This window comes from Fusarium pseudograminearum (genome assembly GCF_000303195.2).
Source record: "Fusarium pseudograminearum CS3096 unplaced genomic scaffold Unplaced12, whole genome shotgun sequence".
Classification (NCBI taxonomy): Eukaryota; Fungi; Ascomycota; class Sordariomycetes; order Hypocreales; family Nectriaceae; genus Fusarium; species Fusarium pseudograminearum.
This window is the reverse complement of record NW_017607586.1, coordinates 1-22,855: the sequence shown is the minus strand read 5'-3', so window position 1 is coordinate 22,855 and position 22,855 is coordinate 1. Positions and strand designations below refer to the sequence as shown.

Genomic DNA, 22,855 nt, shown 5'->3' with positions numbered 1-22,855 from the left:
GGGGGGGGGGAAGTTACCTCAATTTTGCGGTGACACCCGCCTAAATCTTTGTAGCTTCTTTACCCGCAAGTCCCCGGTTTTCTGTACCTATGATACCTACAATTATTCATCTATCACAACACCACGGCAGGTGTCGACATCACCACATCACTAACTCATTTCGATCGCCTACAACTATCACAGTATTGTTTCAATTGACATGATGGATACATCATTCGAAAGTCCAGAACCTGCATTATCAGCAGAGCAAAGGTTTATCAATTCTAAGACCGGTTTACCTAACTTCCGCCGCTTCACAGAGCACAACATTGAAGACCGCACCATCGCCGCAAGAGCGTTATATAGAGAGGGTTTTTACCCATCTATCTTTGCCGCTACACATACATGGAAAGTCGGTTATAAGAGACTTCTTAGAAGATGTCACGGCTTACATCCAGTCGGAGATAACGGCGGCAACAGGACTTTGTTTAGTAAGGAAGAAGAGAAAGCTATTCTTGCTTAGTGTTGGAGGAGGATAGCACAAGGTCATCACATACAACAACGCGCACTTCGTCAGTACGCCAACTCTGTGCTCAAGGCTACATATCGTCAGCCTCATGTCTCAAGATTCTGGGCTCTCCGCTTCCTGAGGCGCTATCACGAAGTCTTTCACAGAAGAAAGAGTTGTACTCTTGCTGCAAATCGTAAGGCTATGTCAGATCGAGCAAATGTCGAAGAATGGTTCACAAAATGGACGCGATTTGTCCAAGAGAACGATATCAACTTCTCAAATGTGTGGAATTTCGATGAGACCGGCTTTATGATAGGATATCTTATGAACGGTATCATGATATGGACTTTCATAGAGATCGACAACCCAATACTGACTGATGCACACACAACTATTAGTGTTACAGTCACAGAGTCAATATCTGCAAAAGGAGAGATAATTGCCCCGTTTATCATCATGCCCGGCGTACAGATTCCCTCCCGTTGGGTTGATAACGACCTTGAAGATGAAGCTACGATCGTTACAACACCAAAAGGATATATCGACGATGTATGGGCACAAGACTTCTTCGATCACTTTGAGAGACTTTCCCGGCCTCAAAATAGATCAGGAACACGGGTAGTTCTTCTTGGCGGATGTGAGAGTCATTTCACCAAAGAGTTATATCATAAAGCGAAGGAAGCAGAAGTTATCTTATATTCCTTCCCTCCTTGTTACGACCAGGTCATTCCTACCCCACTTTCTCACTTTTCCACTTTTACATTACCCACTGTTACACTCACCTTACACCAATCACATCAGGACCGAAACGTCAACCTTCGGTCCCTAAGGATTAACCAATCACGAGTAGACCGAAGAACTTCATATCGGTCCAGGACCAACAACTTCACTTCTCGGTCCAAGAACAGTACAAGGACAATACCAATTGTCTTATACCTCTAGACTAGTATATATATATTCATTTAGCAACAGATAGAACTTAGCTCACCAGCTATCAATAAAACATCTTTACCTGAATACGCCTTACCCCCCCCTATTCACTATTAAGAGACGTGACACTTCGCAACCGCTCAGTGATATCGCCCTACGCATCTGCCAACATAAACCTAGTGCGGACTAGTTTATCCCTTGGGAAACCCAACCTTCACCGGTAATAGCTAAATCCTCAAGAGGTAGTTAATGAAGGTTATTGTAAGGATATAGAGGCTTGAGAGCCCGGAAGACCTACTGTGCCCAGAGGGGCCTAGGCTCCTTATAGCGATGTGAGAGGCAATTCAATCACTTGTGATTGAATTGGTTGACTTTTGGGTCTATTGGCTCAGCGGTACCTTCTCCCATTGTTCTTACAGTTATAAGGATTAAAGCCTCAGCAATATAGTATTTGCAGAAAGACTGGGCATACTGCAAGGACCTATTAAGAGCCAATTGAGGTTAATAGGGAATAATATAGCAATTAATTTTAATTGATCAGATAGGTTATGATATTTTTATTCCTCTTTTTCAGTCTTGAGGTCTAGATTAGTGGGACACTCGCTTATGTGGGACACTCGCTTGTGATATACGTTATGTCTAGCAACTTAGCGTGAATCCACAAGCATTACTGGGCCTCAAGAGATATATACATACATACATGAGTAAGTATGAGGTCATGATTGAGGTCTGCGGATTCTAGTTTTTCCTTTCTCACGATGGTTTCTGGGGTAAAGACCATCATAAAATTCACAAAGGTACTGTATCATCAATATTAGAGCTATAACCCCTGTGGCCCGGAAGCACATGCAGGCCGTGCCATTGCACAAAGTAGCAACGAACATATTGGCATTCACGATATTTAAACTAAATATAGAACATTGTATCCCTCAGCTTTTGATGGATTTGTACATCATCAGCAGTCGGCTGCCCGGTCCCTCCAGCTGCCGACGTTCCCGTTACGGACGGGGCTGCACTCGGCGACGGCGTGTCAAAAAGATTCGCCAAATAGCACCGCGCGCGCTCACACGCGAGATCAGCATAGTAGGCTGGGGGACATAGGCTAACAGCCTTGGTGGCGCGGCCGAACAGGTAGCACATATTGTGTGTGAGATCCTCCACGATATCGGCGATACTCTGGAACGGAAACGGAATCGACTTCGCATAGGTCTGCCGGAATATCTCATCATGCACGATGTAATAGTGACATGGGCGTGCGGTCCCTTGAAGTGCAGCGTGTGCCTGCAGGAAGAAATCCCAGTTCCGCGCTTCAGTCACTCCGCGGTCGACGACGGTGCCGGGTTTAGTGTTTCCAGACCTATCGCAGTCTTGCTCGGTAGTGGGATAGAATCTTGTTTTGTGCCGCTTGCCGCAGACTATGATAGTGAAGCGCGGAAGGCCTTTTTTGGTATCAGCTGCTGGGTACATCTGTTCGCATGCGCGGCGGAGTTGAGGAAGCTCTTGAGAGAGGACCATGTCATATTGGCCTTCGGAGACTCCGTCGCGGTAGATGAGGATATTCTCTGGGAGAGCGGCGTCTTTGCCCTTGGTCTTCCAGAGGCCAAGGCGAGATTTAAGCATCTCTGTGAGATCGTCCACATTTTCCTGTCTCGGGCGCTGTATGCGCAATGTTGCGGGCCATTGGCCTAGGAACTTGTCAATGGAAGCCACCATTGCCGAGACAGAAGGTGCATTGGAAGACGAGCCTGGTGAGGGGTGCGTAACGTCGATACCAACAACCATCGTCTTATTTTGGTTGATGATGCCAAGGTTCTTGTTCTCCACCATCTGGTTGATGCCGCCGAGCTTCAGGTTGAACTTCAAAGCAACATTGGCCATATACTGGTCGCGGCCGCGGTCTTTCGCTAGTTTGGATCCTACTGAGCAAATAGTGTGGATACCATAGTTCTTGTCGGCAACCGTCTTGATGCGCTTGTATAATGGTATGTTTGCTCCAGGCAGGATGATGAAAAGCAGATCTAAAGCTCGAGCGGCACGTTGTAAAGTTGAGCCGAGTGCAGGATCGTCTGGATGTTGAAGTTGGATGCGTTGGCCTGAAAGCGGTTGAGCTGCGTTGACGCCGATTTTTCCTAGAGCTTGGTAGAACTCGTTCATAACGACCCCCAAGCTTTGCTGGTCGAAGGAGTCGTGTGCTCCGGGAAGCGAGATCATCAGGTATGACCATTTGGTAAGCGACGCGCCTATATTGAATTTGATATCCATCATATTCCAACTACCGAAGCGGGGACCAGCGGCCTTATTGCCCTTGTAGACAACCCTTGGGCCATCAAGGATGCGACCCGGGACTTTGATGAGCCCTGGTGTGATTTTCATGCCAAACGAAGGCTGAACGATGTCAGTATCTCACATTTGAAATTAGAAGCGAAGTCGTACCAAAAATAAATTGCTGTTTTCATCTAGGCCAACAGTCTGCACACCCTCCCTAACAATCGCGGCCGCATTTTCCCACGGCTTTCGAACAGCGAGGCGAATCATATGTTGCGCTTGAGCGCCGTCAAGTTTCGACTTGGAGGGCTGACCCGGGAGGACAACGCAGACCTCTGCTGGGAGATACATGGGATTGTCCCGGTTGCCACAGTTAACCAACGGAAGTTGGATGTCTTGCAGAACTCGATTGTATGCTGCGTCACAGTCAATGATGCTGTATCGAGTGATGGATAGTGAAAATAACGCACTTATTCTGAAAAAGTCAAACACAGTGATATACCTCCCAGGGGTAGAAGCTGCTGAGCTCTCTGCCTTGGCCTTACCCTTCCCTTTGCCCTTCCCTTTCGCGCCTCCCTTGGCTACCGGCTTAGGTGCACCAGAGGAGCTGGCTTCGCCATCTAGCCAGAACTCCACATCTTTGGCACCTGCCCCGTGCTGTCTAACGCGCGGTGGGTGGGCTAAGCCATGTCCATCGTCCTTCCTAGCAAGTCCGAAGATAGTCTTGACGCGGGGAATAACTTCGTTGGCTTTGTTGCGCTTCTCGGGAAGATGCGTAGTCTGTATGCGAACCAATTTGAGAAACCTTTCCAACATGACGGTGCTTTGAAGTCCGTAACTTTTCATGAGCCCCGGTAAAGGAACAGCATGGTAAAATGCTCCATGGCTCACGTTGATGTTGACAAGAATGCGACAAGTCGCTACGCGCACGCTCGAGAAGAAGCCTCGAATGATTTCCAAACCGGAGCCGATGTCTCCTCTTGCTGCGTCACTGCTGAGAGAAAAGCTCTTTGTCGATCCAATTGTGACAAGGTTCTTTGCGGATTTGGCGTAGTGGTTCAGAAAGATATTCAGAGCCTGCGTCAGCTCCTGCTTATCTACCAATGACTGGCTGAGGCTCGTTGAGTTCAGGTAGTTGACCAACTCGCCGATATTTAAAGTTTTCGTATATTGGACGCGAATCTTATATATGGTAGCCCTAGCAGTCGGTTCGTCGTCACCTTCTGAGCGATAGGGGACCTCAATGAGGATCTCGTCCCGCGGAAACTTAGTTTTGGAGACAAGAGTAGACCGGAAGTCTGTTGCAATATCGCCCCGTTGAGGTGCCAATTCCGGCGCCTGGAGCAGTAGCTGCACAACCCGGAAATGTTTCTTACCAGCAGCTACCGGGCTGATCTGGATATCGTATCGATGCAAGGTAAAGTTCGACGGCGGCAATAATTCGACGTAGTTTGCCGTGAGTTGAACCTTGGCGCCCCGAGTGCCATACCCCGGACGGCTGGGAAAGCCTTCGGTTAGCCTCAGGCTACCAAGATCGGGCTTGTACTTTGTCGCTGGGTGCAATGCATCTTCGACCTTCGTAACCTGGGGATTTTGGGCTTGAGAGTTGCTATAGTATCGACGCAATTAGCATTTTGTACGACCATAACTTTGCTCCATGTGACCCTTACGTAAAGACCTGGGTAGTTTGTTGACCGCTGCCAGTCGGCCCTCCATATCCTCCTCTTCCACTTCCACCACGTCCTCCACGGCCCCCTCGAGCGCCCCGGAAACTACCGCTGCTTCCCCGAGGTCCATAATTGCCCCGGTCACCTTTTCCACCGCCTCTATGCCCGCTAGACATGGTATTGAACGGCTAAGCGGGGCACTCAAAGCGAGATATAGAAGCAAAGCAATCCGTAAGGCGTTGGAGATTGAATGAGAAGGAGTGAAGCGGGGTGCTCTGCGACCGCTATTCGAGTTAGTGGCTAGGTCCGGAAGCGGGCTGACCGACAGCCGAGTCAGTCTGACGTAACTTGAACCCCCCTTCGCTGATGCCCAGCTGGCCACTGTCTGGGCCCAGATCCGCCACTATTATTCTACAAACCTGTATAAGTTTAGCTGGCCCCGTTATGTAAATCTTACTTGACTTGAATTTCCTGCTCGCCTGTCGCGAACGTAGTTTTGCCGCCAACAGAGAGGCCATATGCTTACAGAGTCCCTATCATTGTCAAAGTACGGCCAGAGACAACCTTGTGGCTCGTCAATTAACAATCATCACAGCTTCTTGTCCTACAACATCCCTTGTAAATAAGATATAGCCCCACAAATCAAGTATATGTTTGATGGGACACTGAGTTGCCAGAGGCATCGAAGGCACCGAAGGCACCACGAGCTGCAACACATCAGACACTCACAGTTCGCAAGGATGGAGGTTTTCTGTAGAAACGTCCCTCCAGACTTGTCGGAGGAAGGTCTCAGGGGAGAACTGGAGCCATTCATGAAGGCGCTTGGCATCTCAGACTGGGCCTGCGACAAACCCAGACAGAAACCACAAGCATGGCTCAAGTTCCTCCATGCTTCCAACGGCCAAGCGTTTCTCAAGAAACATGGAAAGATCAGTGCAGAAACTGCGCAACGAAGAGAAGACATCTTTCTTGGTAATCCGCTGAATCTACGGATCAAGCCTAGGGATATTGCTCGCCTCCACATTCTCAAGACCGCCATCTATGCGGAAAAAAGCACTCGAGCTCTCGATAAGCATACCGTCGCCCACCTGAACCACAATCGCGACCAGAGATTACGAATACCTGCTCGAGATCCAGAAGCCCCAGACTACCCGTTTTGGGTTCAAGCCGTCAGTTGTGGCGGGAACGTGTTTCTCGGTGACGATGAAATACTCACTTACATCGAACACAATGCTTTGCGTGTTCCTCGATCCATCAAAGGCAAGTTCACACGTCTGCGGCTAACCGTATGGCTGGATGGTGGCAACCGCATGGATTTTCACAATGAAACCATACAGGATCTCATAGTCGGACGCCACGACAATTCCTTTACTCTGGTCCTGGCAGAACCGCCCCGATTATATCGCTCGGCCGTTACTCTCGAAAATAAAAATGCCAAGTGGCAGCGGGTTCCAGAATTAGAGGACTGGGGTTTAATTCGAGCTTACTCATCAACTTGTCTGGTTTACCGTATTCAGGTGTACGATACCAAACAGTTTGACATCATTCTACGATCGATCCACTCTCAAGACGTACTTGCCATCACCAGCCACACTATTCCATCGGTTCCGTGGAATTCCGTACAAGTGGAGATCAACCTCCATCAAGGACGCCAACAATTCATGGCTAGGACCAAGCGACTTCTGTCGTCAGGGAACATCCCGTTTGCCATCTTATTCCAGGTTCAAGCCCTTGTGTAGAACAACTACATCAATCCATCCGGCGGCGCAGCACTCTTGGACCTTTTAGAGCGTGTCGCACTAGATGCCAAGGAAAAGAAAGTCGCCATGCCGATCACTACTGATGCAATGAAGGTATTGTTCCAAAGGATTCCTTACCCTTGCCCAGGGACAGACCCTAGAGAGCTAGACGCCGTGAGCATCATGGCAGATGCCATGAATACCGAATACGAGTATCGGGCGGACGATCCGCAGAGAGACAGAACCTACGGATCTAAGATACCAGACCATCAGGTCTAGGTCTTCAAGGCCTCAGTCACCCCTACACATGTCATTCTTACTAGTCCCGACGCAGAGAGTCGAAATAGGGTATTGCGTATATTTCCAGGCAACAACGACTCGTTCCTACGCGTTACGTTCTGCGACGAAAATGGGCAAGACTTACACTTCAACCCACAAGTCGACAATAACCCTATATTCTCCCAGTACCGGTATGTAATAGACGAAGGCATCGAAGTGGCCGGAAGAAAGTATCTCTTTCTCGGTTTCTCTCATTCATCCCTCCGCTCCCATTCGGCATGGTTCTCGGCACCATTTCCTAACCAAGACTTTCAGCAGCAGACATGCGATATCATACTAGGAGCCCTCAGTGACTTTCAAGATATTCAGGTCCCTGCCAAGTGTGCAGCACGTATCAGACAAGCCTTCTCAGAGACTCCATACGCAGTTCCCCTCTTTAAGAACGGAATCAACACTCGCTGGATTCCTAATGTAAAATCTGCCGACGGCACCCGCGTATTTAGCGACGGCGTAGGAACAGTCTCTTCAGGCGCCTTGGAGGACATTTGGTCTTACCTTCTAATGCGTTCCGCAGCGCCTATGTATCTCCAAATTCGCTGGGGCGGCTACAAAGGAATACTTTCACTTAATACTAGGCTTAAGGAAAAAGTGTTCTGCGTACAAAAAGAGTCGATAATGAAGTTTCTAAGTCAAGACCTGGCAGAGCTTGGGATCTGTGATACTTCTTCCAAGCCCCTTCGACTCGTTCTAAACCGCCAGATTATCAAAATTCTAGAAGATATAGGGACTAAGAATAAATAGTTCTTTAAGTCGCAGTAAAAGGCGCTGAATATATTACGCAACGTCACCGTCAACGCGATAAACATTAGCCTTTTTTTAGAGCACCAAGCAATTGGACTTACTATGGGATTACCCAAGCTAGTAAAGCAGCTTAATAGGATGGGGATTAATTACCAGCGCGATAGGTTCCTCAGGACGGCCATTAAGTATATGGTTCTGCGAGAACTTAGACTGCTAAAGCATAAGGCGTGTATTCCTATGGCGAAAGGAGTGACCCTCTTCGGCGTTATAGACGAGACAGGGTTCTTAGAGGAGGGTGAAGCCTATGTCACATACGATAAGACATATAGCATCAAGAATGGCCAGCATATCAATGCTATACTAGAGGATAGGAAAATCTTGGTTACCCGCTTGCCTACTCTTTACCTGGGGGACATCCAGGTAGTCAATATAGTTATACCTCCGAAAGGGCATGCCCTTAGAGAACTCCAGAACTGCATTATTTTCAGTCAAAAGGGCAAGCGCGACTTGCTGAGTCAGCTAAGTGGAGGAGATTTAGATGGTGATTTATATAATATTATCTGGGATCCTCAAGCAATGCCTAAGTAAACCTTCGCACCCGCGGACTATCCCCGGCTAAGTCCCAAGCCCTTAGATCGTCCTATGACTTCTCGGGATATTGCCGACTTCTTTATTAATTTCATGAAAACTGATATCTTGGGGATGATTGCAACCCGACATGTGACGCTGGCCGATTATAAAGCGTATGGAACGCTTGATCCGGGCTGTCTTTCATTGGCCAGCATGCACTCGACAGCTGTTGACTTCTCAAAAACTGGTATCCCAGTAGACGTGAAGAAATTACCAAAGCCGCCATTCTATCGCCCTGACTTGTGAGTACAGTTCTAAATGTTACGGCTCCTTCCGAGATCACTAACATGCCGTGTCAGCCTTGCGACAGTCCCCCCCCTCAAGGTTTACGACATAGATCAAATCGATCTTATCGTGGATCATCAAGAGCCTGTCCATGAGGAGGACACTATGGGTCAAGCCAAGCACAAATACTATAGGTCGGACAAGATCCTTGGACGTCTATACCGAAATGTCAACGAGAAGAAGATCTGGGACGAAGATATTCATCGCAGCACCACCATGGACGGACCCTCTATTTGGGATCAGTTGCTGACGACTGTAAAAAGAGAGGTTGTCGGGTACAATCTTGGTATCGATTGGACACGCAAGTCTGAACAGGCTTGGAAGATTCGTAACCTGTGAGATGGTGCAAAAGTCATCCTGTTATTCAGATTATTAACCCTCTGTAGGTACGAATCCACCATGGTAGACAAGATGTGGCATTTCTCGGAGAATCCGCGCTCATGTCTGACGGAAGTTGAAGTCTTTTGCGGTTTCATCCTGAACAAGAAAGGCAGTCAGACAGCGCGCCAGCGAGACTCATCTATCAAGTTGAAAGAAGAGATTGATCGCATTATGACGTGGTTTGTCAAGATGATCCGAGATCAGGGTCAGAGGAACGATTTAGAAACGTTCGGCACCAGGACTGAAACCTCTTCTGCTCCGGACCGGCGGCGAGAGGATGTTATAGAACTGTGTTGGGCATGTGTAGCTGTGGCATGCTTGAAGAAGGAAGATGCGCCCGTCACGTATCATGCAACAGGAGAGCTACAGAGTTTCCGCGTACTCGCTGCATGCTGCCTCTTGAAGGAGCTGAACAACTTGACTAGGAAGATGAATAGCGTTTCCGGAGGTGGCTTTACCGGTGTGGGGAGTGGCCGGCGAGGCCGGCAGCAGACAGCACTTGCGATACGGTAATATAAGGTCTATTGGAATGCTCGGAAGATTGTGGGCTTTATAATTGATCACATTATGCACATCGAAAATAATAACGTTACAGCTATCACTCCCGTTCGCTCACCCATACGGCCATGTAGCAGGGGTGATGTAATCTACGTTGATTTATTCGCATGTCTTCCTTTACTTTAGTTATGTTTCAGTTGCTAATTAGAGGAGTTGATGTATTCAACCCGACTACAAGATCAAGGTTCAATATTGGAATCAAAGTTTGATACCCTAAACCTCGAATCGACGGACGGTCATCCAACACGCTAGGGCCTATGTCCAAGAAGAGGTCAATTAAAGACGAAAATCCTTGAGAGTACTATGACTGCAAATAGTGAGAAGTAACAACATATGGGAAACATTTATACACAGGCCGAGATTATCTGACGCTAAATTCAAGGCATCGGCACTCTTTGGAGCAATTTTGGAAATAATTGGCTAGTGGGCTTCACCTTCAACTAAACGGTGCTGCCCGGTCCATTCCACGAGAACAGCATGCCCGTAATTGCGGCCAAACTAAGGATGGGATGAGGCCCCAACCCACAATCCCGATTGCTTCAAATTTGATTATTTGGATGGATTACACTTGACCGTGACTATTACATGAAACAGACCCCACTTTCTAAGCAGATTATCAGGTAAAGTTACTTTTGCAAATGCACTTGCGGGGCCTTCAATTCGCTCAGTGGGAAACACCAGCTTAGCGGCCCCTCTCACAACTTGTGCTTCTTGCTTATCATGCTTCTCCACCTCCGCAACCTCATACCTTCATCATGTTCCTCCCCATTTTTTCCACACCATCGATATTGGTATAATTCAAATTGTATTGTGACGGTTATTAGCCACCTTGCAGGTGTCTGAACAGACCATTCCAGCTCATTTTGGCGACCACAACAGCAGACCTACCGTTACGTCAAATGGCCACAGAGAGCGGGGTCAGCAGTAGCTTGACATCAAGACCAATGTGCCCGGACGTGGCACCGAACGGCACATCGGACAGTCTTGTGCCTGAAGGTACTTGTTTTGGCGGCTCCCGATCTGAAGGACCAGTGAACTGTAGAGCGACTGAACTTAATGACTTAGGGAATGCACTGGCGGACATGGATACTAGCGATGATGATTGCCGTCGCTTCGTTGTCAGCCAAGAAAAGCCCAGCACCATCACCGAGAAGAAACGACTTGATAATGCGGCGTTCCGCGATTGGGTAGTCAACACGCAGCGCGAAGCCATGCGGAACTCACTAACGGCCCCTGACGACCTTCGGAATCAGTCCGTTTCTCATCTTATTACGGCTAGCGAAAACAGAATGATCATCACAACACCCCGAGAGTATCAAATTGAGCTCTTTGAGCGGGCAAAACGTGAAAATACCATCGTAGTTTTGCCTACCGGTATGTTTGTAATGGACCTCTCAGCACCATACTCACTAGCATAGGTTCGGGCAAAACCCTCATTGCTGCACTGCTTCTTCGGCATTGCCTTGAACAGGAGCTTGAGGATCGTGCAGCAGGAAAACCCAAGCGGGTAGCCTTTTTTGTCGTAGAAAAGGTTGCGCTCTGCTTCCAGCAATTTGCGGTTCTCAACTGTAACCTCGGAGCCTACCCTGTCACGAAGTTCTGGGGCAAAATGAGTGGCACGAAGACAAAAGACTACTGGAATAAGCAGTTCAGTGATAACATGGCGATTGTCTGCACAGCGCAAATTCTTCTTGATTGCCTCAACAGTAACTTCATCAACATGTCCCAGATCAATCTCCTAGTATTTGACGAGGTCCACCATGCAAAAAAAGAGCACCCGTACGCTCGCATCATCAAAAATCATTACGTCCACCACGAAGGAGACAAACCACGGATCCTTGGTATGACTGCCTCACCTGTAGATGCGCAGACAAAGGACTTCGAGGGAACTGCGGTCGAGATAGAGACCTTTCTTTGCAGTAAAATCGCCACCGTTTCTGGCGACGTGCTAGCAAATTCTATGGATCTGCGGAAGCAACTTCAGGAGAAGGCCTATTATGATGCATTGAGGTTCCCAGAAGAATCGAAGACAGCTTTGCGAGAGCTCATCGTTGGACAAATACTTCACAACGCCCTGTTCAAAGCATCGCTCGAGTTCACTGAAGAAGCCTCCTCGACTCTGGGCTCCTGGTGTGCAGATCGATATTGGCACCTCCTCATCACGGAAGATGAGACTATGCAACTAGCAGCTAAAACTGACCGGGAATTTGCCAAGAGCTTTGCATCAATAAAGGCAGACGGCGCAACGGACGCAGTCAGACGCGTCAGAGATATCGTCAAGAACAACGTACTTGGAATAGTTCGGCCATCCTCTCCGGGGTTATCCGTAAAGGTGAAGAAGCTGCATGAAATTCTACTAAACGCCTTCACATTCAACGGTACCAAACGGTGCATCGTGTTTGTAGAAAAAAGGTATACCGCCTGCCTACTGTCAGATCTATATCAGCAACCGGAAATGGGGATCCGAGGCATGAACGCTTCTTACATGGTAAGCTACTCAAGAAAAAAATGCCAGTCACTGACGGATATAGATTGGCCGTCAGTCAAGCATATCGAATATCGGCGGTATGTCTTTCCGAGACCAGGTGATCACCCTTCAAAGGTTCAAGCGGGGAGACGTCAACTGCCTCTTTGCAACGCCAGTCGCTGAAGAAGGTATTGATATCCCAGATTGTGACCTAGTGGTCCGATTCGATCTCTTCAACTCCGTGATACAGTACCTGCAGTCTAGAGGACGAGCTCGACAACAACGGTCGAAATATATTACCATGCTGGAGCATGGTAACTCGAAGCAAATTCGGAGCTTGAAGCAAGCGGAAAGAGATGCGGCTTCTCTTGAGAAATTCATCATGTCTCTCCCCTCAGACCGGAAACTGCAAGATGAATCGATGGATCCTGTAACCGCAACTCAAAACGAATTGACAACTCAAAAAGTCTATGTAATGCCCTCGACTGGGGCTCGCCTCACATTTTCTATCAGCCTCGGGGTCCTTGCTAAGTTTACGTCTTCACTTTCAAGTAGCGATAATGGCAACCTGGAATTCGTTGTCTCCAAACAAGGACCTACTTTCATCGCTGACGTCATCCTCCCCGATTCGTCTCCTCTCAGGTCCATGTCGGGAATCCCGCAGCGCAGCAAGGCGTTGGCCAAGTGCTCTGCAGCTTTTGAGGCATGTGTTTTGTTGATCGACAAGAAATATATCGATGAACACTTCCAGCCCGTTTTTGTCAAGGCTCTTCCTGTTTTGAGGAACGCTAGGCTAGCTGCTGACTCCGGGAAGAAGGCCGATTACAACATGAGACTAAGACCGGAAGCTTGGTCAGTGCGAGGAGCGTGCAAGACACTTTTCGCAACGATGATCATCCTTGAGAATCCGGGAGCCCTTGGAGAAAACCGGCCAAGTCGACCGTTGATGCTGCTCTCTCGCAACAAACTACCTAAGCTCCCTGAAATTCCTCTCTTTTTTGGCAACGGATGCTCGTCCGTTGTTAAATTGATAGCGTCTGAAAATCCTCTGGAGCTAAGCCCGTGTGAAATCCAAGGGATACTCCGGTTTACCCTCAGGATCTTTGGAGATGTTTTCAGTAAAGAATTCAACGCCGGGACCGACCAAATGCCTTACTTCTTGGCGCCTTGTACAAGCATCCAGAGCTCAACTCTAATTAGGGCTCGAATTGATTGGCAGATCGTAGAGATTGTCAAGGAATTCGAATCTCTCAGTTGGTGGGGTGCTCCTGATGAATTCTTTGTGGATAAGTTTGTTACGGATCCATTGGACAGAGGCCGTAAGCTCATCATCAGAGGTATTGACAAGTCGAAGAAGCCTTCTGATTCCACGCCAGTAGGAGTACCAGAGCCGAGAAGCCGATCTTACAAAAGCGTTCAACCAACGATCAAAGAGTACAGTAACAGCCTATTCCTTAATTCTCGTCGCAAGGCCCAGTGGCAGGACGACCAACCTGTTGTCAAAGCAGAGTTGCTGTCGCTTCGTCGGAATTTGCTAGATGAATTTCAAACCGACGAGAACCTTAACAAGGACTGCTTTGTGATATTGGAGCCTCTAAGGGTATCTCCTGTGAGTATGAGTCCTTTCTATCTTAGAGTCGCTGACGAGTTAGATCCCTATTGATGTGGTCTTTATGACCATGACATTTCCGGCCATCATCAACCGCATTGAATCGATATTGATCGCTCTTGATGCTTGTGCCTCGCTAGACCTTACCATCCCTCCAGCATTGGCTCTTCAAGCTTTAACAAAAGACGGTGGTGGTACAGGAGATCTTGATGTGAAGCAGAGCAACTTTCAACCTGGCATGGGTGACAACTACGAACGGTTGGAGTTTCTGGGCGACTCGTTTCTGAAAATGGCTACGACAATCTCACTCTTCACCCTCATCCCGGAAAGCAACGAGTGTGGGTACCACGCTGAGCGTGTGCTCCTCATCTGCAATCAAAACCTCTTCAATCACGGTGTTGAGCATAATCTTCATCAGTACATACGGTCCAAGTCGTTTGATAGGCGCGCCTGGTATCCCGATCTTCCACTTAAAAAGGGGAAAGTAACGAAAACCACCATGACACATGACCTGGCCGATAAGACCATTGCTGATGTTTGTGAGGCGCTTATTGGAGCTGCCTACCTCTCGGGTGAAGAAGGCAATATGGATATGGGGGTCAAAGCTGTCACGCGGATGGTCAAAAGTAAAAACCACGAAATGGAGTTCTTTCGTGATTATTTCGCTGCGTTCAAGGTTCCCCCATGGCACACAGCCAAGAGCACCACTTTACAACGGCGTCTTGTTGACTGTGTTGCCAAAGTCACGGGGTATCGCTTCAACTCTTCAGCCCTCCTCCAAAGCGTGTTTAAGCATCCTTCATGGCCCTATGAAGCTGTGCCAGACTACCAACGCCTCGAGTTCCTCGGGGACGCCCTACTAGATATGGTTGTGGTTGACTTTCTATACAAACGATTCAAGCTAGCAGATCCCCAGTGGCTGACAGAGCACAAGATGGCCATGGTCTCTAACCAGTTCCTCGGTTGTCTATGTGTCCAACTCAACTTACACAAGCATCTTCTCTTTACCACGTCCTCACTCACTGGACAGATCAGTGAGTATGTTGCGGAACTTGAACTTGCCAAGGAGGACGCACACAAAGTAGCCAAGGCGAACAGGACTCCTACGCGCATGGACTTTTGGCTCCATGCGTCTTTACCACCGAAGGTCTTGGCAGACGTTGCCGAAGCTCTCATCGGCGCCATGTTTGTTGACGCCAAGTATAACTATTCAGTTGTCAACCAGTTTTTTACCCGCTTCGTTGAGCCATACTTCACAGAGATGGTCCTCTACGATACTTTTGCCAGCCAACACCCTGTTACAGTCCTTTGCAAGAAGATGCAGCAGGAGCTCTGCTGTGTAAACTGGCGCATCAGCGTAGGAAGCGTTCCTTGTACAGTGGAAGAAGGCATGGCCGCGCTGAGAGACAGTGACGTTATTGCTGTCTTTATGGCGCATCAAAAGGTCATCCTGAGTACCACATCCAAGAATAGTCGATGCGCGAAGATTGCCGTCGCAAAACAGGCACTCAAGAAGATCGATTCTTTCGAGGGCGGTGTTGTTGCAACGAAAGAGGCTTTGGGATGCGATTGCCAGCTCAAAAAATTTCAGGACGAATGGCGACTGGATTATGGCACGGCAGTCTAGACTCACATGTTTAAGCCATGTGTGGATTTAATGATGCTCCATAAACAAACATCAATAAGAACTGGATAAACCCATCACGTAATGTCTTTCTGCAAAATTCAGACATAGCGCCCAGTGATACCGTGCTCAATCTTGAAGGGGGCGCCTTGTTGCTGATCTCGTACACAATGCATACGGGACGGAATCGTTTAACCCCAAAACTCCTCTATTTGTGGTTAAAACGTGTCTAATTTTCGTATTTTGATAATCCTTGTTTAACGCAAGCAGAACGGTCCAGTATACTACTTGACGTCTACGGTGGTTCCCTAATCAATTTCAGGATAAAAAGTTGGCACTGCACTCCGATCGCGACGAGCGTGAAAAAGCCTTACCGACATGGAAGCCTTAGCATACAGGATAGCCAACAATTGGCTCCACAGGCTTGAAATACTACTAGGCCATAACTATTATCCCATCTCTTATCTAGCTATCTCAATGGGGAAGATCAACTACAAAAAAAGCAAAATGAACAATTGCAAGCTTAAGGTCTTTCCCGATGAGCTGCCTTCGGCATGCCGATACGAAGGTGTTTTGGTAGCGCTACAACAGAGGATATATGACCTATCTAGTGATGAATATTGCGTACTTCAAGGACGTGAGCCAGCTTTTGGCTAGATGAGTCATGCTAAGCGAGGAAAAATTCCAAGAACAAGTCACAGCCAGATTTTTTTATTACCATTGACTGCATCTATCCAGAATAAGCGAATACAATGCTTGTAGGAAACTGAATTGGACTTCAAAACCTTGTTTCAGGCAGGCTGTGTCTACAGTCTTCTTCAAGCTAGATCAGACAAACAATTAAATTATAAAATCTTATTAAGATTCGCCAAGAATGGGAGCTGGGGTAGTGGGGAAGCGGGATGACTACAGGAACAAAACTCCAATATTCCTTATTAGTATTACGACGGAAGTTAAGATTCACAATCCATGCATCGTTATTCGCAAAGATTTAGGCATATTTTTAGTTTGCTGGCCGCACCACATTTCTAAATCCCGTAATAAACAAATATCGCATACTTGGCTGAGCAACCGTACAGTAAAAGTGAATCTGACATTTTTATCTGTATTCATACTTATTTCTCAGTGCAAGTCAAAGTCGCATGTCATTCTATCATTATTTATGACCCATCTCCTTTATATATCTGCAATCACAACCTTTGCACTATGAACCCATAACACGACAAAGCATTTACATTTTTAAAATATTCTTTCAGCGAACTATGTCTCGTAGAGAAAGAGGCGCCCACGGATAAAGTCTTGAGCATTGTGGTAGATCTAGAGTGGGACTATGAGCATATTGAAAAAAAAAAATAGACCTGCGATGACCGACGATGTTATGTATAGGAACAGGGGAGTCGATGCTTCTGGTACACTTGGGTAGCGGTTTAGGGTATTTTACTGATGCAGCTCAGGAAATAGGGCGTTTGGGTTTTCGGGAACAAAGAAACGACTGCGAGGGAGTACTTCATGACTGCTAACACAGTTCTGTGAGCCAGGGTTACCCGTGAGCCGTAGATTGGATCATATTGAGTCTGATCTCTTATTGGCTTACGATACACGCTGTTATGATGGACGTGCATATTTGAATGAGAGATACACGTGATTTGTGCTTGCCAATGGTCATGCAACCCCGCATCTGACTGTCGGTTCAGTTACACCCAAGTTATCTCGATTGTTGAGCATTCGTGCTAGGAGTTGGACGTTAAACATCCAAATGCTCTAAAATGCCATCTCATCTAGGCTTTCGTTGCATTAGGTGCAAAAAAGGTTTCAGATTAGCCTCTGCGAGAATGCAGCACATACGGGACTCGGAAAATCATTATGTCTGTCACATTTGTCATAAGCTTATCGACTACGAGACACAGAACGAGTTAAATGATCATCTGGAAACGGAGCATCATATCTGCACATACTGCGATCGGCCACCTTTCAGAACTTCCAAGCAGCTAGATCAACATGATGTACAAAAGCATAATATGTGCATTGTCTGTCGAAAGTACTATCGCACAGTTCAGAACCTGAATATGGTTGGTCTACCTATTCCGTTCCACAATTCTCAATGAGTGGCCTGGTTCAACACATAGAGAGCGATATTTGTGATGAGAATCTAGATGATGACAGACCGCTGGGAGCGTTTCTGGAATATGTTAGGTCCAGATTGGGATGATTGCTTCTGAGTTTGAAAATTCATTACATCTATGAGTGTGAGGATCAGGCTCTTCCCGATATCATAGGTGAATATATAGGGTGCTAACTAGGAAAAAGGATGTATTAGCAGCACAAGAGCTACATAGAAGCACACAAGATGCATCGCACCCATGTCAGTGCGAATTCAACAGATCTGGCTTCAAGTAAGGCCACCCACGGACAACACAAGTACGGCAAGAAGGGTAGATTTGATATACAACATAGATAAAATAAATTGCTGCCTGAGCTAAACACCATATAATAGCCAGAAACGTGGTTCTCGTATCAAGGTTGCCATCACGATACTGAGCTCTCATTCTCCGTCATCAGGTTCCATTATGACGCCCTCCTCGGCGCTCCTCAACCTCTTCAGAACTTCAGTCCCTGTTCTAACTTGGCAACCTCCTAAACCATTTTCCATTCATAACAACGCTAGTTTCTCCTAAGTACCGATGACTTCCTAATGAATCTGGAACTAGAATAATCTGATACATAATTGGGACCCCGTGAGATCCTCATCTTCTCGCATATTATCGAGTGTTCTTTAAAGATCTATACTAAACCGACCTATAATTATATAGCGGTCTTTAATACTAAATTAAGCTATAATACGCACTATATAGATGCCTAAATGCTAGGGTTTTAAATTAGGCTCTATAAGCCAATATAATATCTTAATTAATCTAATTAGCCTTATATATTTACCTTAAGCTAATAAGATACTCTACTAATTATAATAAAGTAGGGCTCTATTATTAAATAAGTTTTCGCTTAATCCTTATATCTTCTTTAATATAGAAATATATATAATATATCTTTTATCTTAAAGGACTAGTATAGGTATATTTCTAGTATACCTAAAGAGTGCATAATATAGCAGTATCCAGTCGCAATATCCTATTAAACCTCACCGGCTTCTTCTGCTTTATAGAGATATAAAAGAATCACACGCTACAGCGACAACTGTTTTAATATCTGCTTAATTCTATCAGCGCTGGAAACTTGTAATATAGTATGCTAGCTCAAATGTGCGACGAATGCATTGGAGATGGACAAAAATGGAATTTGTTGCAGGTAGCGACCATCACCAATGGGAAAGCGACAGTGTTGTGGCTCAAGCCTCAAACTACGGGCAGCTATGCACTCTTATCCTCCTGACTTTCAAAGATGTCGATCCCTTCCTAAATTGTGTCAGGTGCAGGACAAAATAGTAAGACACATTAGAATATGCCTTACGTCGTCACTGCAGAGGGTGGAAAGTGGAACGAGCAAAGACAACAATCTCGAGGCAGATACGTCGTGTAGCCTACTGATTCAGGCTCAGTGAGATTTCTTAATGAATTCCGTTTATAGTATAGGTTCGTTGTTGTTTCCATATAGAAACTAAAGCGAAATGGAAAAAGGCCACGGGAAAGTGAGTGTCACAAATACAGAACAGGACCTATTTCCACTGTGGATACTTGAGTGGGCTCCAAGGCATCTATCAACACCAATGCATGTGGGAGGCCCACCAGCTCAGGGAAAGAGCGCTTGATTCATAAAGTGAAAAAGTCAGGCTGTCATCTCATGTCTTCGTTATGAATCTTTCGTATTTATCTTAACCCATCTTCATATTCCACATTCAAGATTTGACCTGCCCTAACATTACGATAAGCCAATTGACGTTGACCAGCCCAGACCGGTTGCGCAAGATCGACCAGCTTCGCGAGAGAAACATTTCCACGTACCTTGCGCTACCTCAGTTGGTCGCGGTCAGTGATAAAAGTTCTGGAAAGTCCTCCCTTCTGGAAAACCTAACGGGTATCCCGTTCCCTCGAGGACAGGAGCTTTGCACGCGTTACTCTACGCAAATCACTCACCGCCGCGATGCCGCAAGTCATATTACCATCAGCATTATTCCTGGCCCAACTGCCTCGTTGGAGCATAAAGAGAAACTCCAGGATTTTATTATAGAGGTGGAGAATACTGATCAGCTCCACACCGAGTTTCCTGACATATTGAATAAGGTACGGCCACTCTAAGGCAATTCAGGAACCGAATTCTAACTTTTAAATAACAGGTGAATACACTCATGGATATCAAGATGCCCAGAAACCCTAGTAGAAACAGAACCTTTTCTGAAGATATATTAAAAATCGAGCGATACAGACTAGAGGAAGATTACCTAACAGTCATCGACATGCCCAGCATCTTTCGCATCACTACCCAAGGTATTACCACAGATCAAGACCGTCTACTAGTCGAAAGAATAGTCAAGAATTACATTAGCGACAACCACACAATTATGCTAGCTGTTCTTCCATATAACGTCGATATTGCCACTCAGGAAATTCTGGCATTTACTGAAAAAGCCGACCTAAGCGGTAAGCGCACCTTAGGGATTCTAACCAAGCCGGATCTTCTCAAAGAACGCAATGCAAAGTCTATCGTCTGCAACTTAGTCATAGGTAAATAACGGCCTCTTGCCCTTAGTTATTATATCGTTAGAAGCCGTGGTAGCGACAACGAAGATTCAAATACAGATAATAACCTACTGCATAGTGAAGACATATTTAAAGAGGAGCCCTGGACGTCTCTGCCAGATAATAAGGCTAGAGTCAATACTCTTCAAGCATGTTTACAGGAGCTTCTTAGTCAGATCGCTGATAGATCCTTCCCAAAACTTCGATCCGAGGCACGTCGCAGGCTTAATGAGAAGCAAGATGGTAAGTCTTGGTCCGCCACGTCAGATAGAACGACAGCAGCGGCAGTTTCTGGTCAGCATTTCGAGCAAGTTCTAGACTATCGCAAGAGCAGCATTAGATGCCGACTACTTGACACATGAATTATTCGCGGATGATGACTTGCGTCTCATTAGAAAGGTTGTTAACACTACCGAAGACTTCTCTCACGACTTTGAAGCTTGTGCACATACATACTCTTTCGAAGGCGAACCGTCGAAGTCTTTGCAGCCGATGCCCTCCCCACCCTTGTTTTCCGACGGTGAGGAAGATGCTCAAGAAGAAGAGGCAAGGATTAGCAAGAAGTCATGCAACATACTTGATCTGAACTTGTACCCGGATCTAGAGGGCTTACTTAGCCAAGGCTGTACTTCTCATCAGCCAGCTCAGGGTATCATGTCCTGGATTACTCAAATACACCTACATTCCCAAGGTGTTGAGCTGGGTACCTTTAGGCCACGTATTCTTTCAAGTGCCTTTTAAGAACAGTTAACCTACTGGAAAAGCATAACAAGGCAATACTTGAGTAAAGTTATCTTTTACGTCCACAGGTTCATACTTAAGGCCCTATAGAATATCTACTCCGATACTCAGGTTCTAGAAGAGCTCACATCTAGCCTTATAGCTAAGTTACTTATCAAGTATAAGAGTAGCATAGACCAGGCTATTCACTTAGTAGATATAGAGAGACAGAAGAAGCCTTATATGCTCAACCACTATTTCAACGAAAACTTACAAAAAGCACATAACACACGAACTTTCCAAGGTTTAAAAGAAAAGGTGTGGAAAGAGAATGAAGCGAAGCGGATTGTCGTTAATGTGAATGACATTTCTTTACTCATTCAAAACCGAAGCAACAGGGAGCATACCGCAGAAGAAATACATAATATTCTCCAGGCTTACTACAAAGTGGCCAGGAAGCGATTCGTTGACAACGTCTACTATCAGGCCGTGGACCACTGCTTGCTTTCAGGCCCATCAAATCCTCTGGGACTTTTTTGTGAACAGTGGGTGCTTGATCTGAGTGACGAGAGGTTACGGTCGATTGCTGGCGAGACTCGTGTTATTCAGGAAAAACGTCAAAACCTGCAAACAGCGCTGCAAGACTTGGCACAAGCTTTGGAGATTCTAGGTTGATGAATGGGAGACGGAAGGTTAGCGGACCAAGACAGCAACAATTGCGCCACTCAATATCTCTAGACTTATACGAATCTTGTAATAGCCGCTTACTTGATACGCACAGACAGAAAGTGTAGAATCCACGGGTGACTTTTCGGAAGACCATCGGTGAAAATCAAGGGTAGTGAACAATGCGATGCGTTTTTAGTTCAGCATCGGTACAGTAGGGTACCCGTCTGCCTATTGAATGCCAGGATCCAATACTAATAGGCACGGGCCATAAAATCGAAACAATATGCTTATCGTGTAAATGGTTTGGTTGCAATAAAGAGGCGAGCAATTGAGGGGCAGATGTGGCTCACAAAGCGGGGGAACGTGCTCGGCTAGCGATCTCTGTCGCATCATTGGTGCAATGCAGGTCAGGTGTCAATGCTACGTCAATCACGGCCTGACTGTGACACTGACCTTCTCACCTCTGTTCAAAAACTTGAATTAGTTTATCACTTTGAAAACTTAAATAAGTCCGATACCGGTTTGCTCTTGTAACGCATTACAATGGTATACGAATATGTTGATTAGTGTCTTTCAGAAGTTGTTAACCTAAAATATATCGCTGCAGTCTGTACTATTATTAAGGAAAACTATCCATAAAGAGAACCGAAAAGTAGTAAATTGCTATATCCTAAGGATATCTTAGATCTAAAAGTGTTTTATTTTATTTATAGAAAAAGAATAATAAGAAGATATTATATCGCTATAATCCTTTTAGCCTTAAGATCCTATATAATCTTACTATATTAAGTAATCTCTTTTAGTATAATTATATTATATATTTAAATCCTTATAGCCTTAATATTATACCTATAGAAAAGCTCTTAAACTTCCTTAGAAAATATTACTTACTATATATTAATATCCTTAAGGTTTTAAATAGAGATAGTATTATAAAGTTAAGACTTTAGATAAAAATCTATATAAATAGTATTTATTAGAGTATTAAAATCTAAGCTAGATATCTAAATATTTTATTAATAAAGAGTAACGTAGTTGATAAGTAAGTGG

At 46.0% G+C, this 22,855-nt stretch overlaps 6 protein-coding genes across 6 annotated transcripts, besides 2 other annotated features; 5 read left to right on the top strand and 1 right to left on the bottom strand.

Annotated features, from left to right (window-relative positions):
- Positions 1–183: 183 nt before the first annotated feature.
- On the top strand, positions 184–1,432 carry FPSE_01391 (uncharacterized protein; the record flags this gene model as incomplete). The annotated part of the gene is made up of 2 exons (XM_009254511.1): positions 184–391; positions 503–1,432. Coding segments are annotated over 2 exons (1,138 nt in total), but the record flags the coding sequence as incomplete, so codon positions are not given.
- Position 1,433: 1 nt separating this feature from the next.
- Positions 1,434–1,638: a mobile genetic element.
- Positions 1,639–2,326: 688 nt separating this feature from the next.
- FPSE_01390 (uncharacterized protein) lies at positions 2,327–5,528 on the bottom strand (the record flags this gene model as incomplete). The annotated part of the gene is made up of 4 exons (XM_009254510.1): positions 2,327–3,805; positions 3,854–4,101; positions 4,156–5,294; positions 5,356–5,528. The coding sequence occupies 4 exons, from the start codon at positions 5,526–5,528 to the stop codon at positions 2,327–2,329; spliced, it is 3,039 nt and encodes a 1,012-aa protein (XP_009252785.1).
- A 564-nt stretch (positions 5,529–6,092) lies between these two features.
- FPSE_01389 (uncharacterized protein) lies at positions 6,093–7,091 on the top strand (the record flags this gene model as incomplete). The annotated part of the gene is made up of 1 exon (XM_009254509.1): positions 6,093–7,091. The coding sequence occupies one exon, from the start codon at positions 6,093–6,095 to the stop codon at positions 7,089–7,091; it is 999 nt and encodes a 332-aa protein (XP_009252784.1).
- A 1,863-nt stretch (positions 7,092–8,954) lies between these two features.
- Positions 8,955–15,728, top strand: FPSE_01388 (uncharacterized protein; the record flags this gene model as incomplete). Its single annotated transcript, XM_009254508.1, has 8 exons — positions 8,955–9,043; positions 9,101–9,421; positions 9,473–9,976; positions 10,861–11,021; positions 11,091–11,399; positions 11,444–12,513; positions 12,557–14,101; positions 14,145–15,728. 8 exons carry the CDS (start codon positions 8,955–8,957, stop codon positions 15,726–15,728), a joined length of 5,583 nt encoding a protein of 1,860 aa, XP_009252783.1.
- Positions 15,729–18,072: 2,344 nt separating this feature from the next.
- On the top strand, positions 18,073–18,585 carry FPSE_01387 (uncharacterized protein; the record flags this gene model as incomplete). Its single annotated transcript, XM_009254507.1, has 2 exons — positions 18,073–18,157; positions 18,578–18,585. 2 exons carry the CDS (start codon positions 18,073–18,075, stop codon positions 18,583–18,585), a joined length of 93 nt encoding a protein of 30 aa, XP_009252782.1.
- A 427-nt stretch (positions 18,586–19,012) lies between these two features.
- FPSE_01386 (uncharacterized protein) lies at positions 19,013–21,811 on the top strand (the record flags this gene model as incomplete). Its single annotated transcript, XM_009254506.1, has 7 exons — positions 19,013–19,144; positions 19,335–19,368; positions 19,581–19,960; positions 20,014–20,317; positions 20,501–20,659; positions 20,751–21,119; positions 21,360–21,811. 7 exons carry the CDS (start codon positions 19,013–19,015, stop codon positions 21,809–21,811), a joined length of 1,830 nt encoding a protein of 609 aa, XP_009252781.1.
- Positions 21,812–22,602: 791 nt separating this feature from the next.
- Positions 22,603–22,632: a repeat region.
- Between the last annotated feature and the right edge of the window lie 223 nt (positions 22,633–22,855).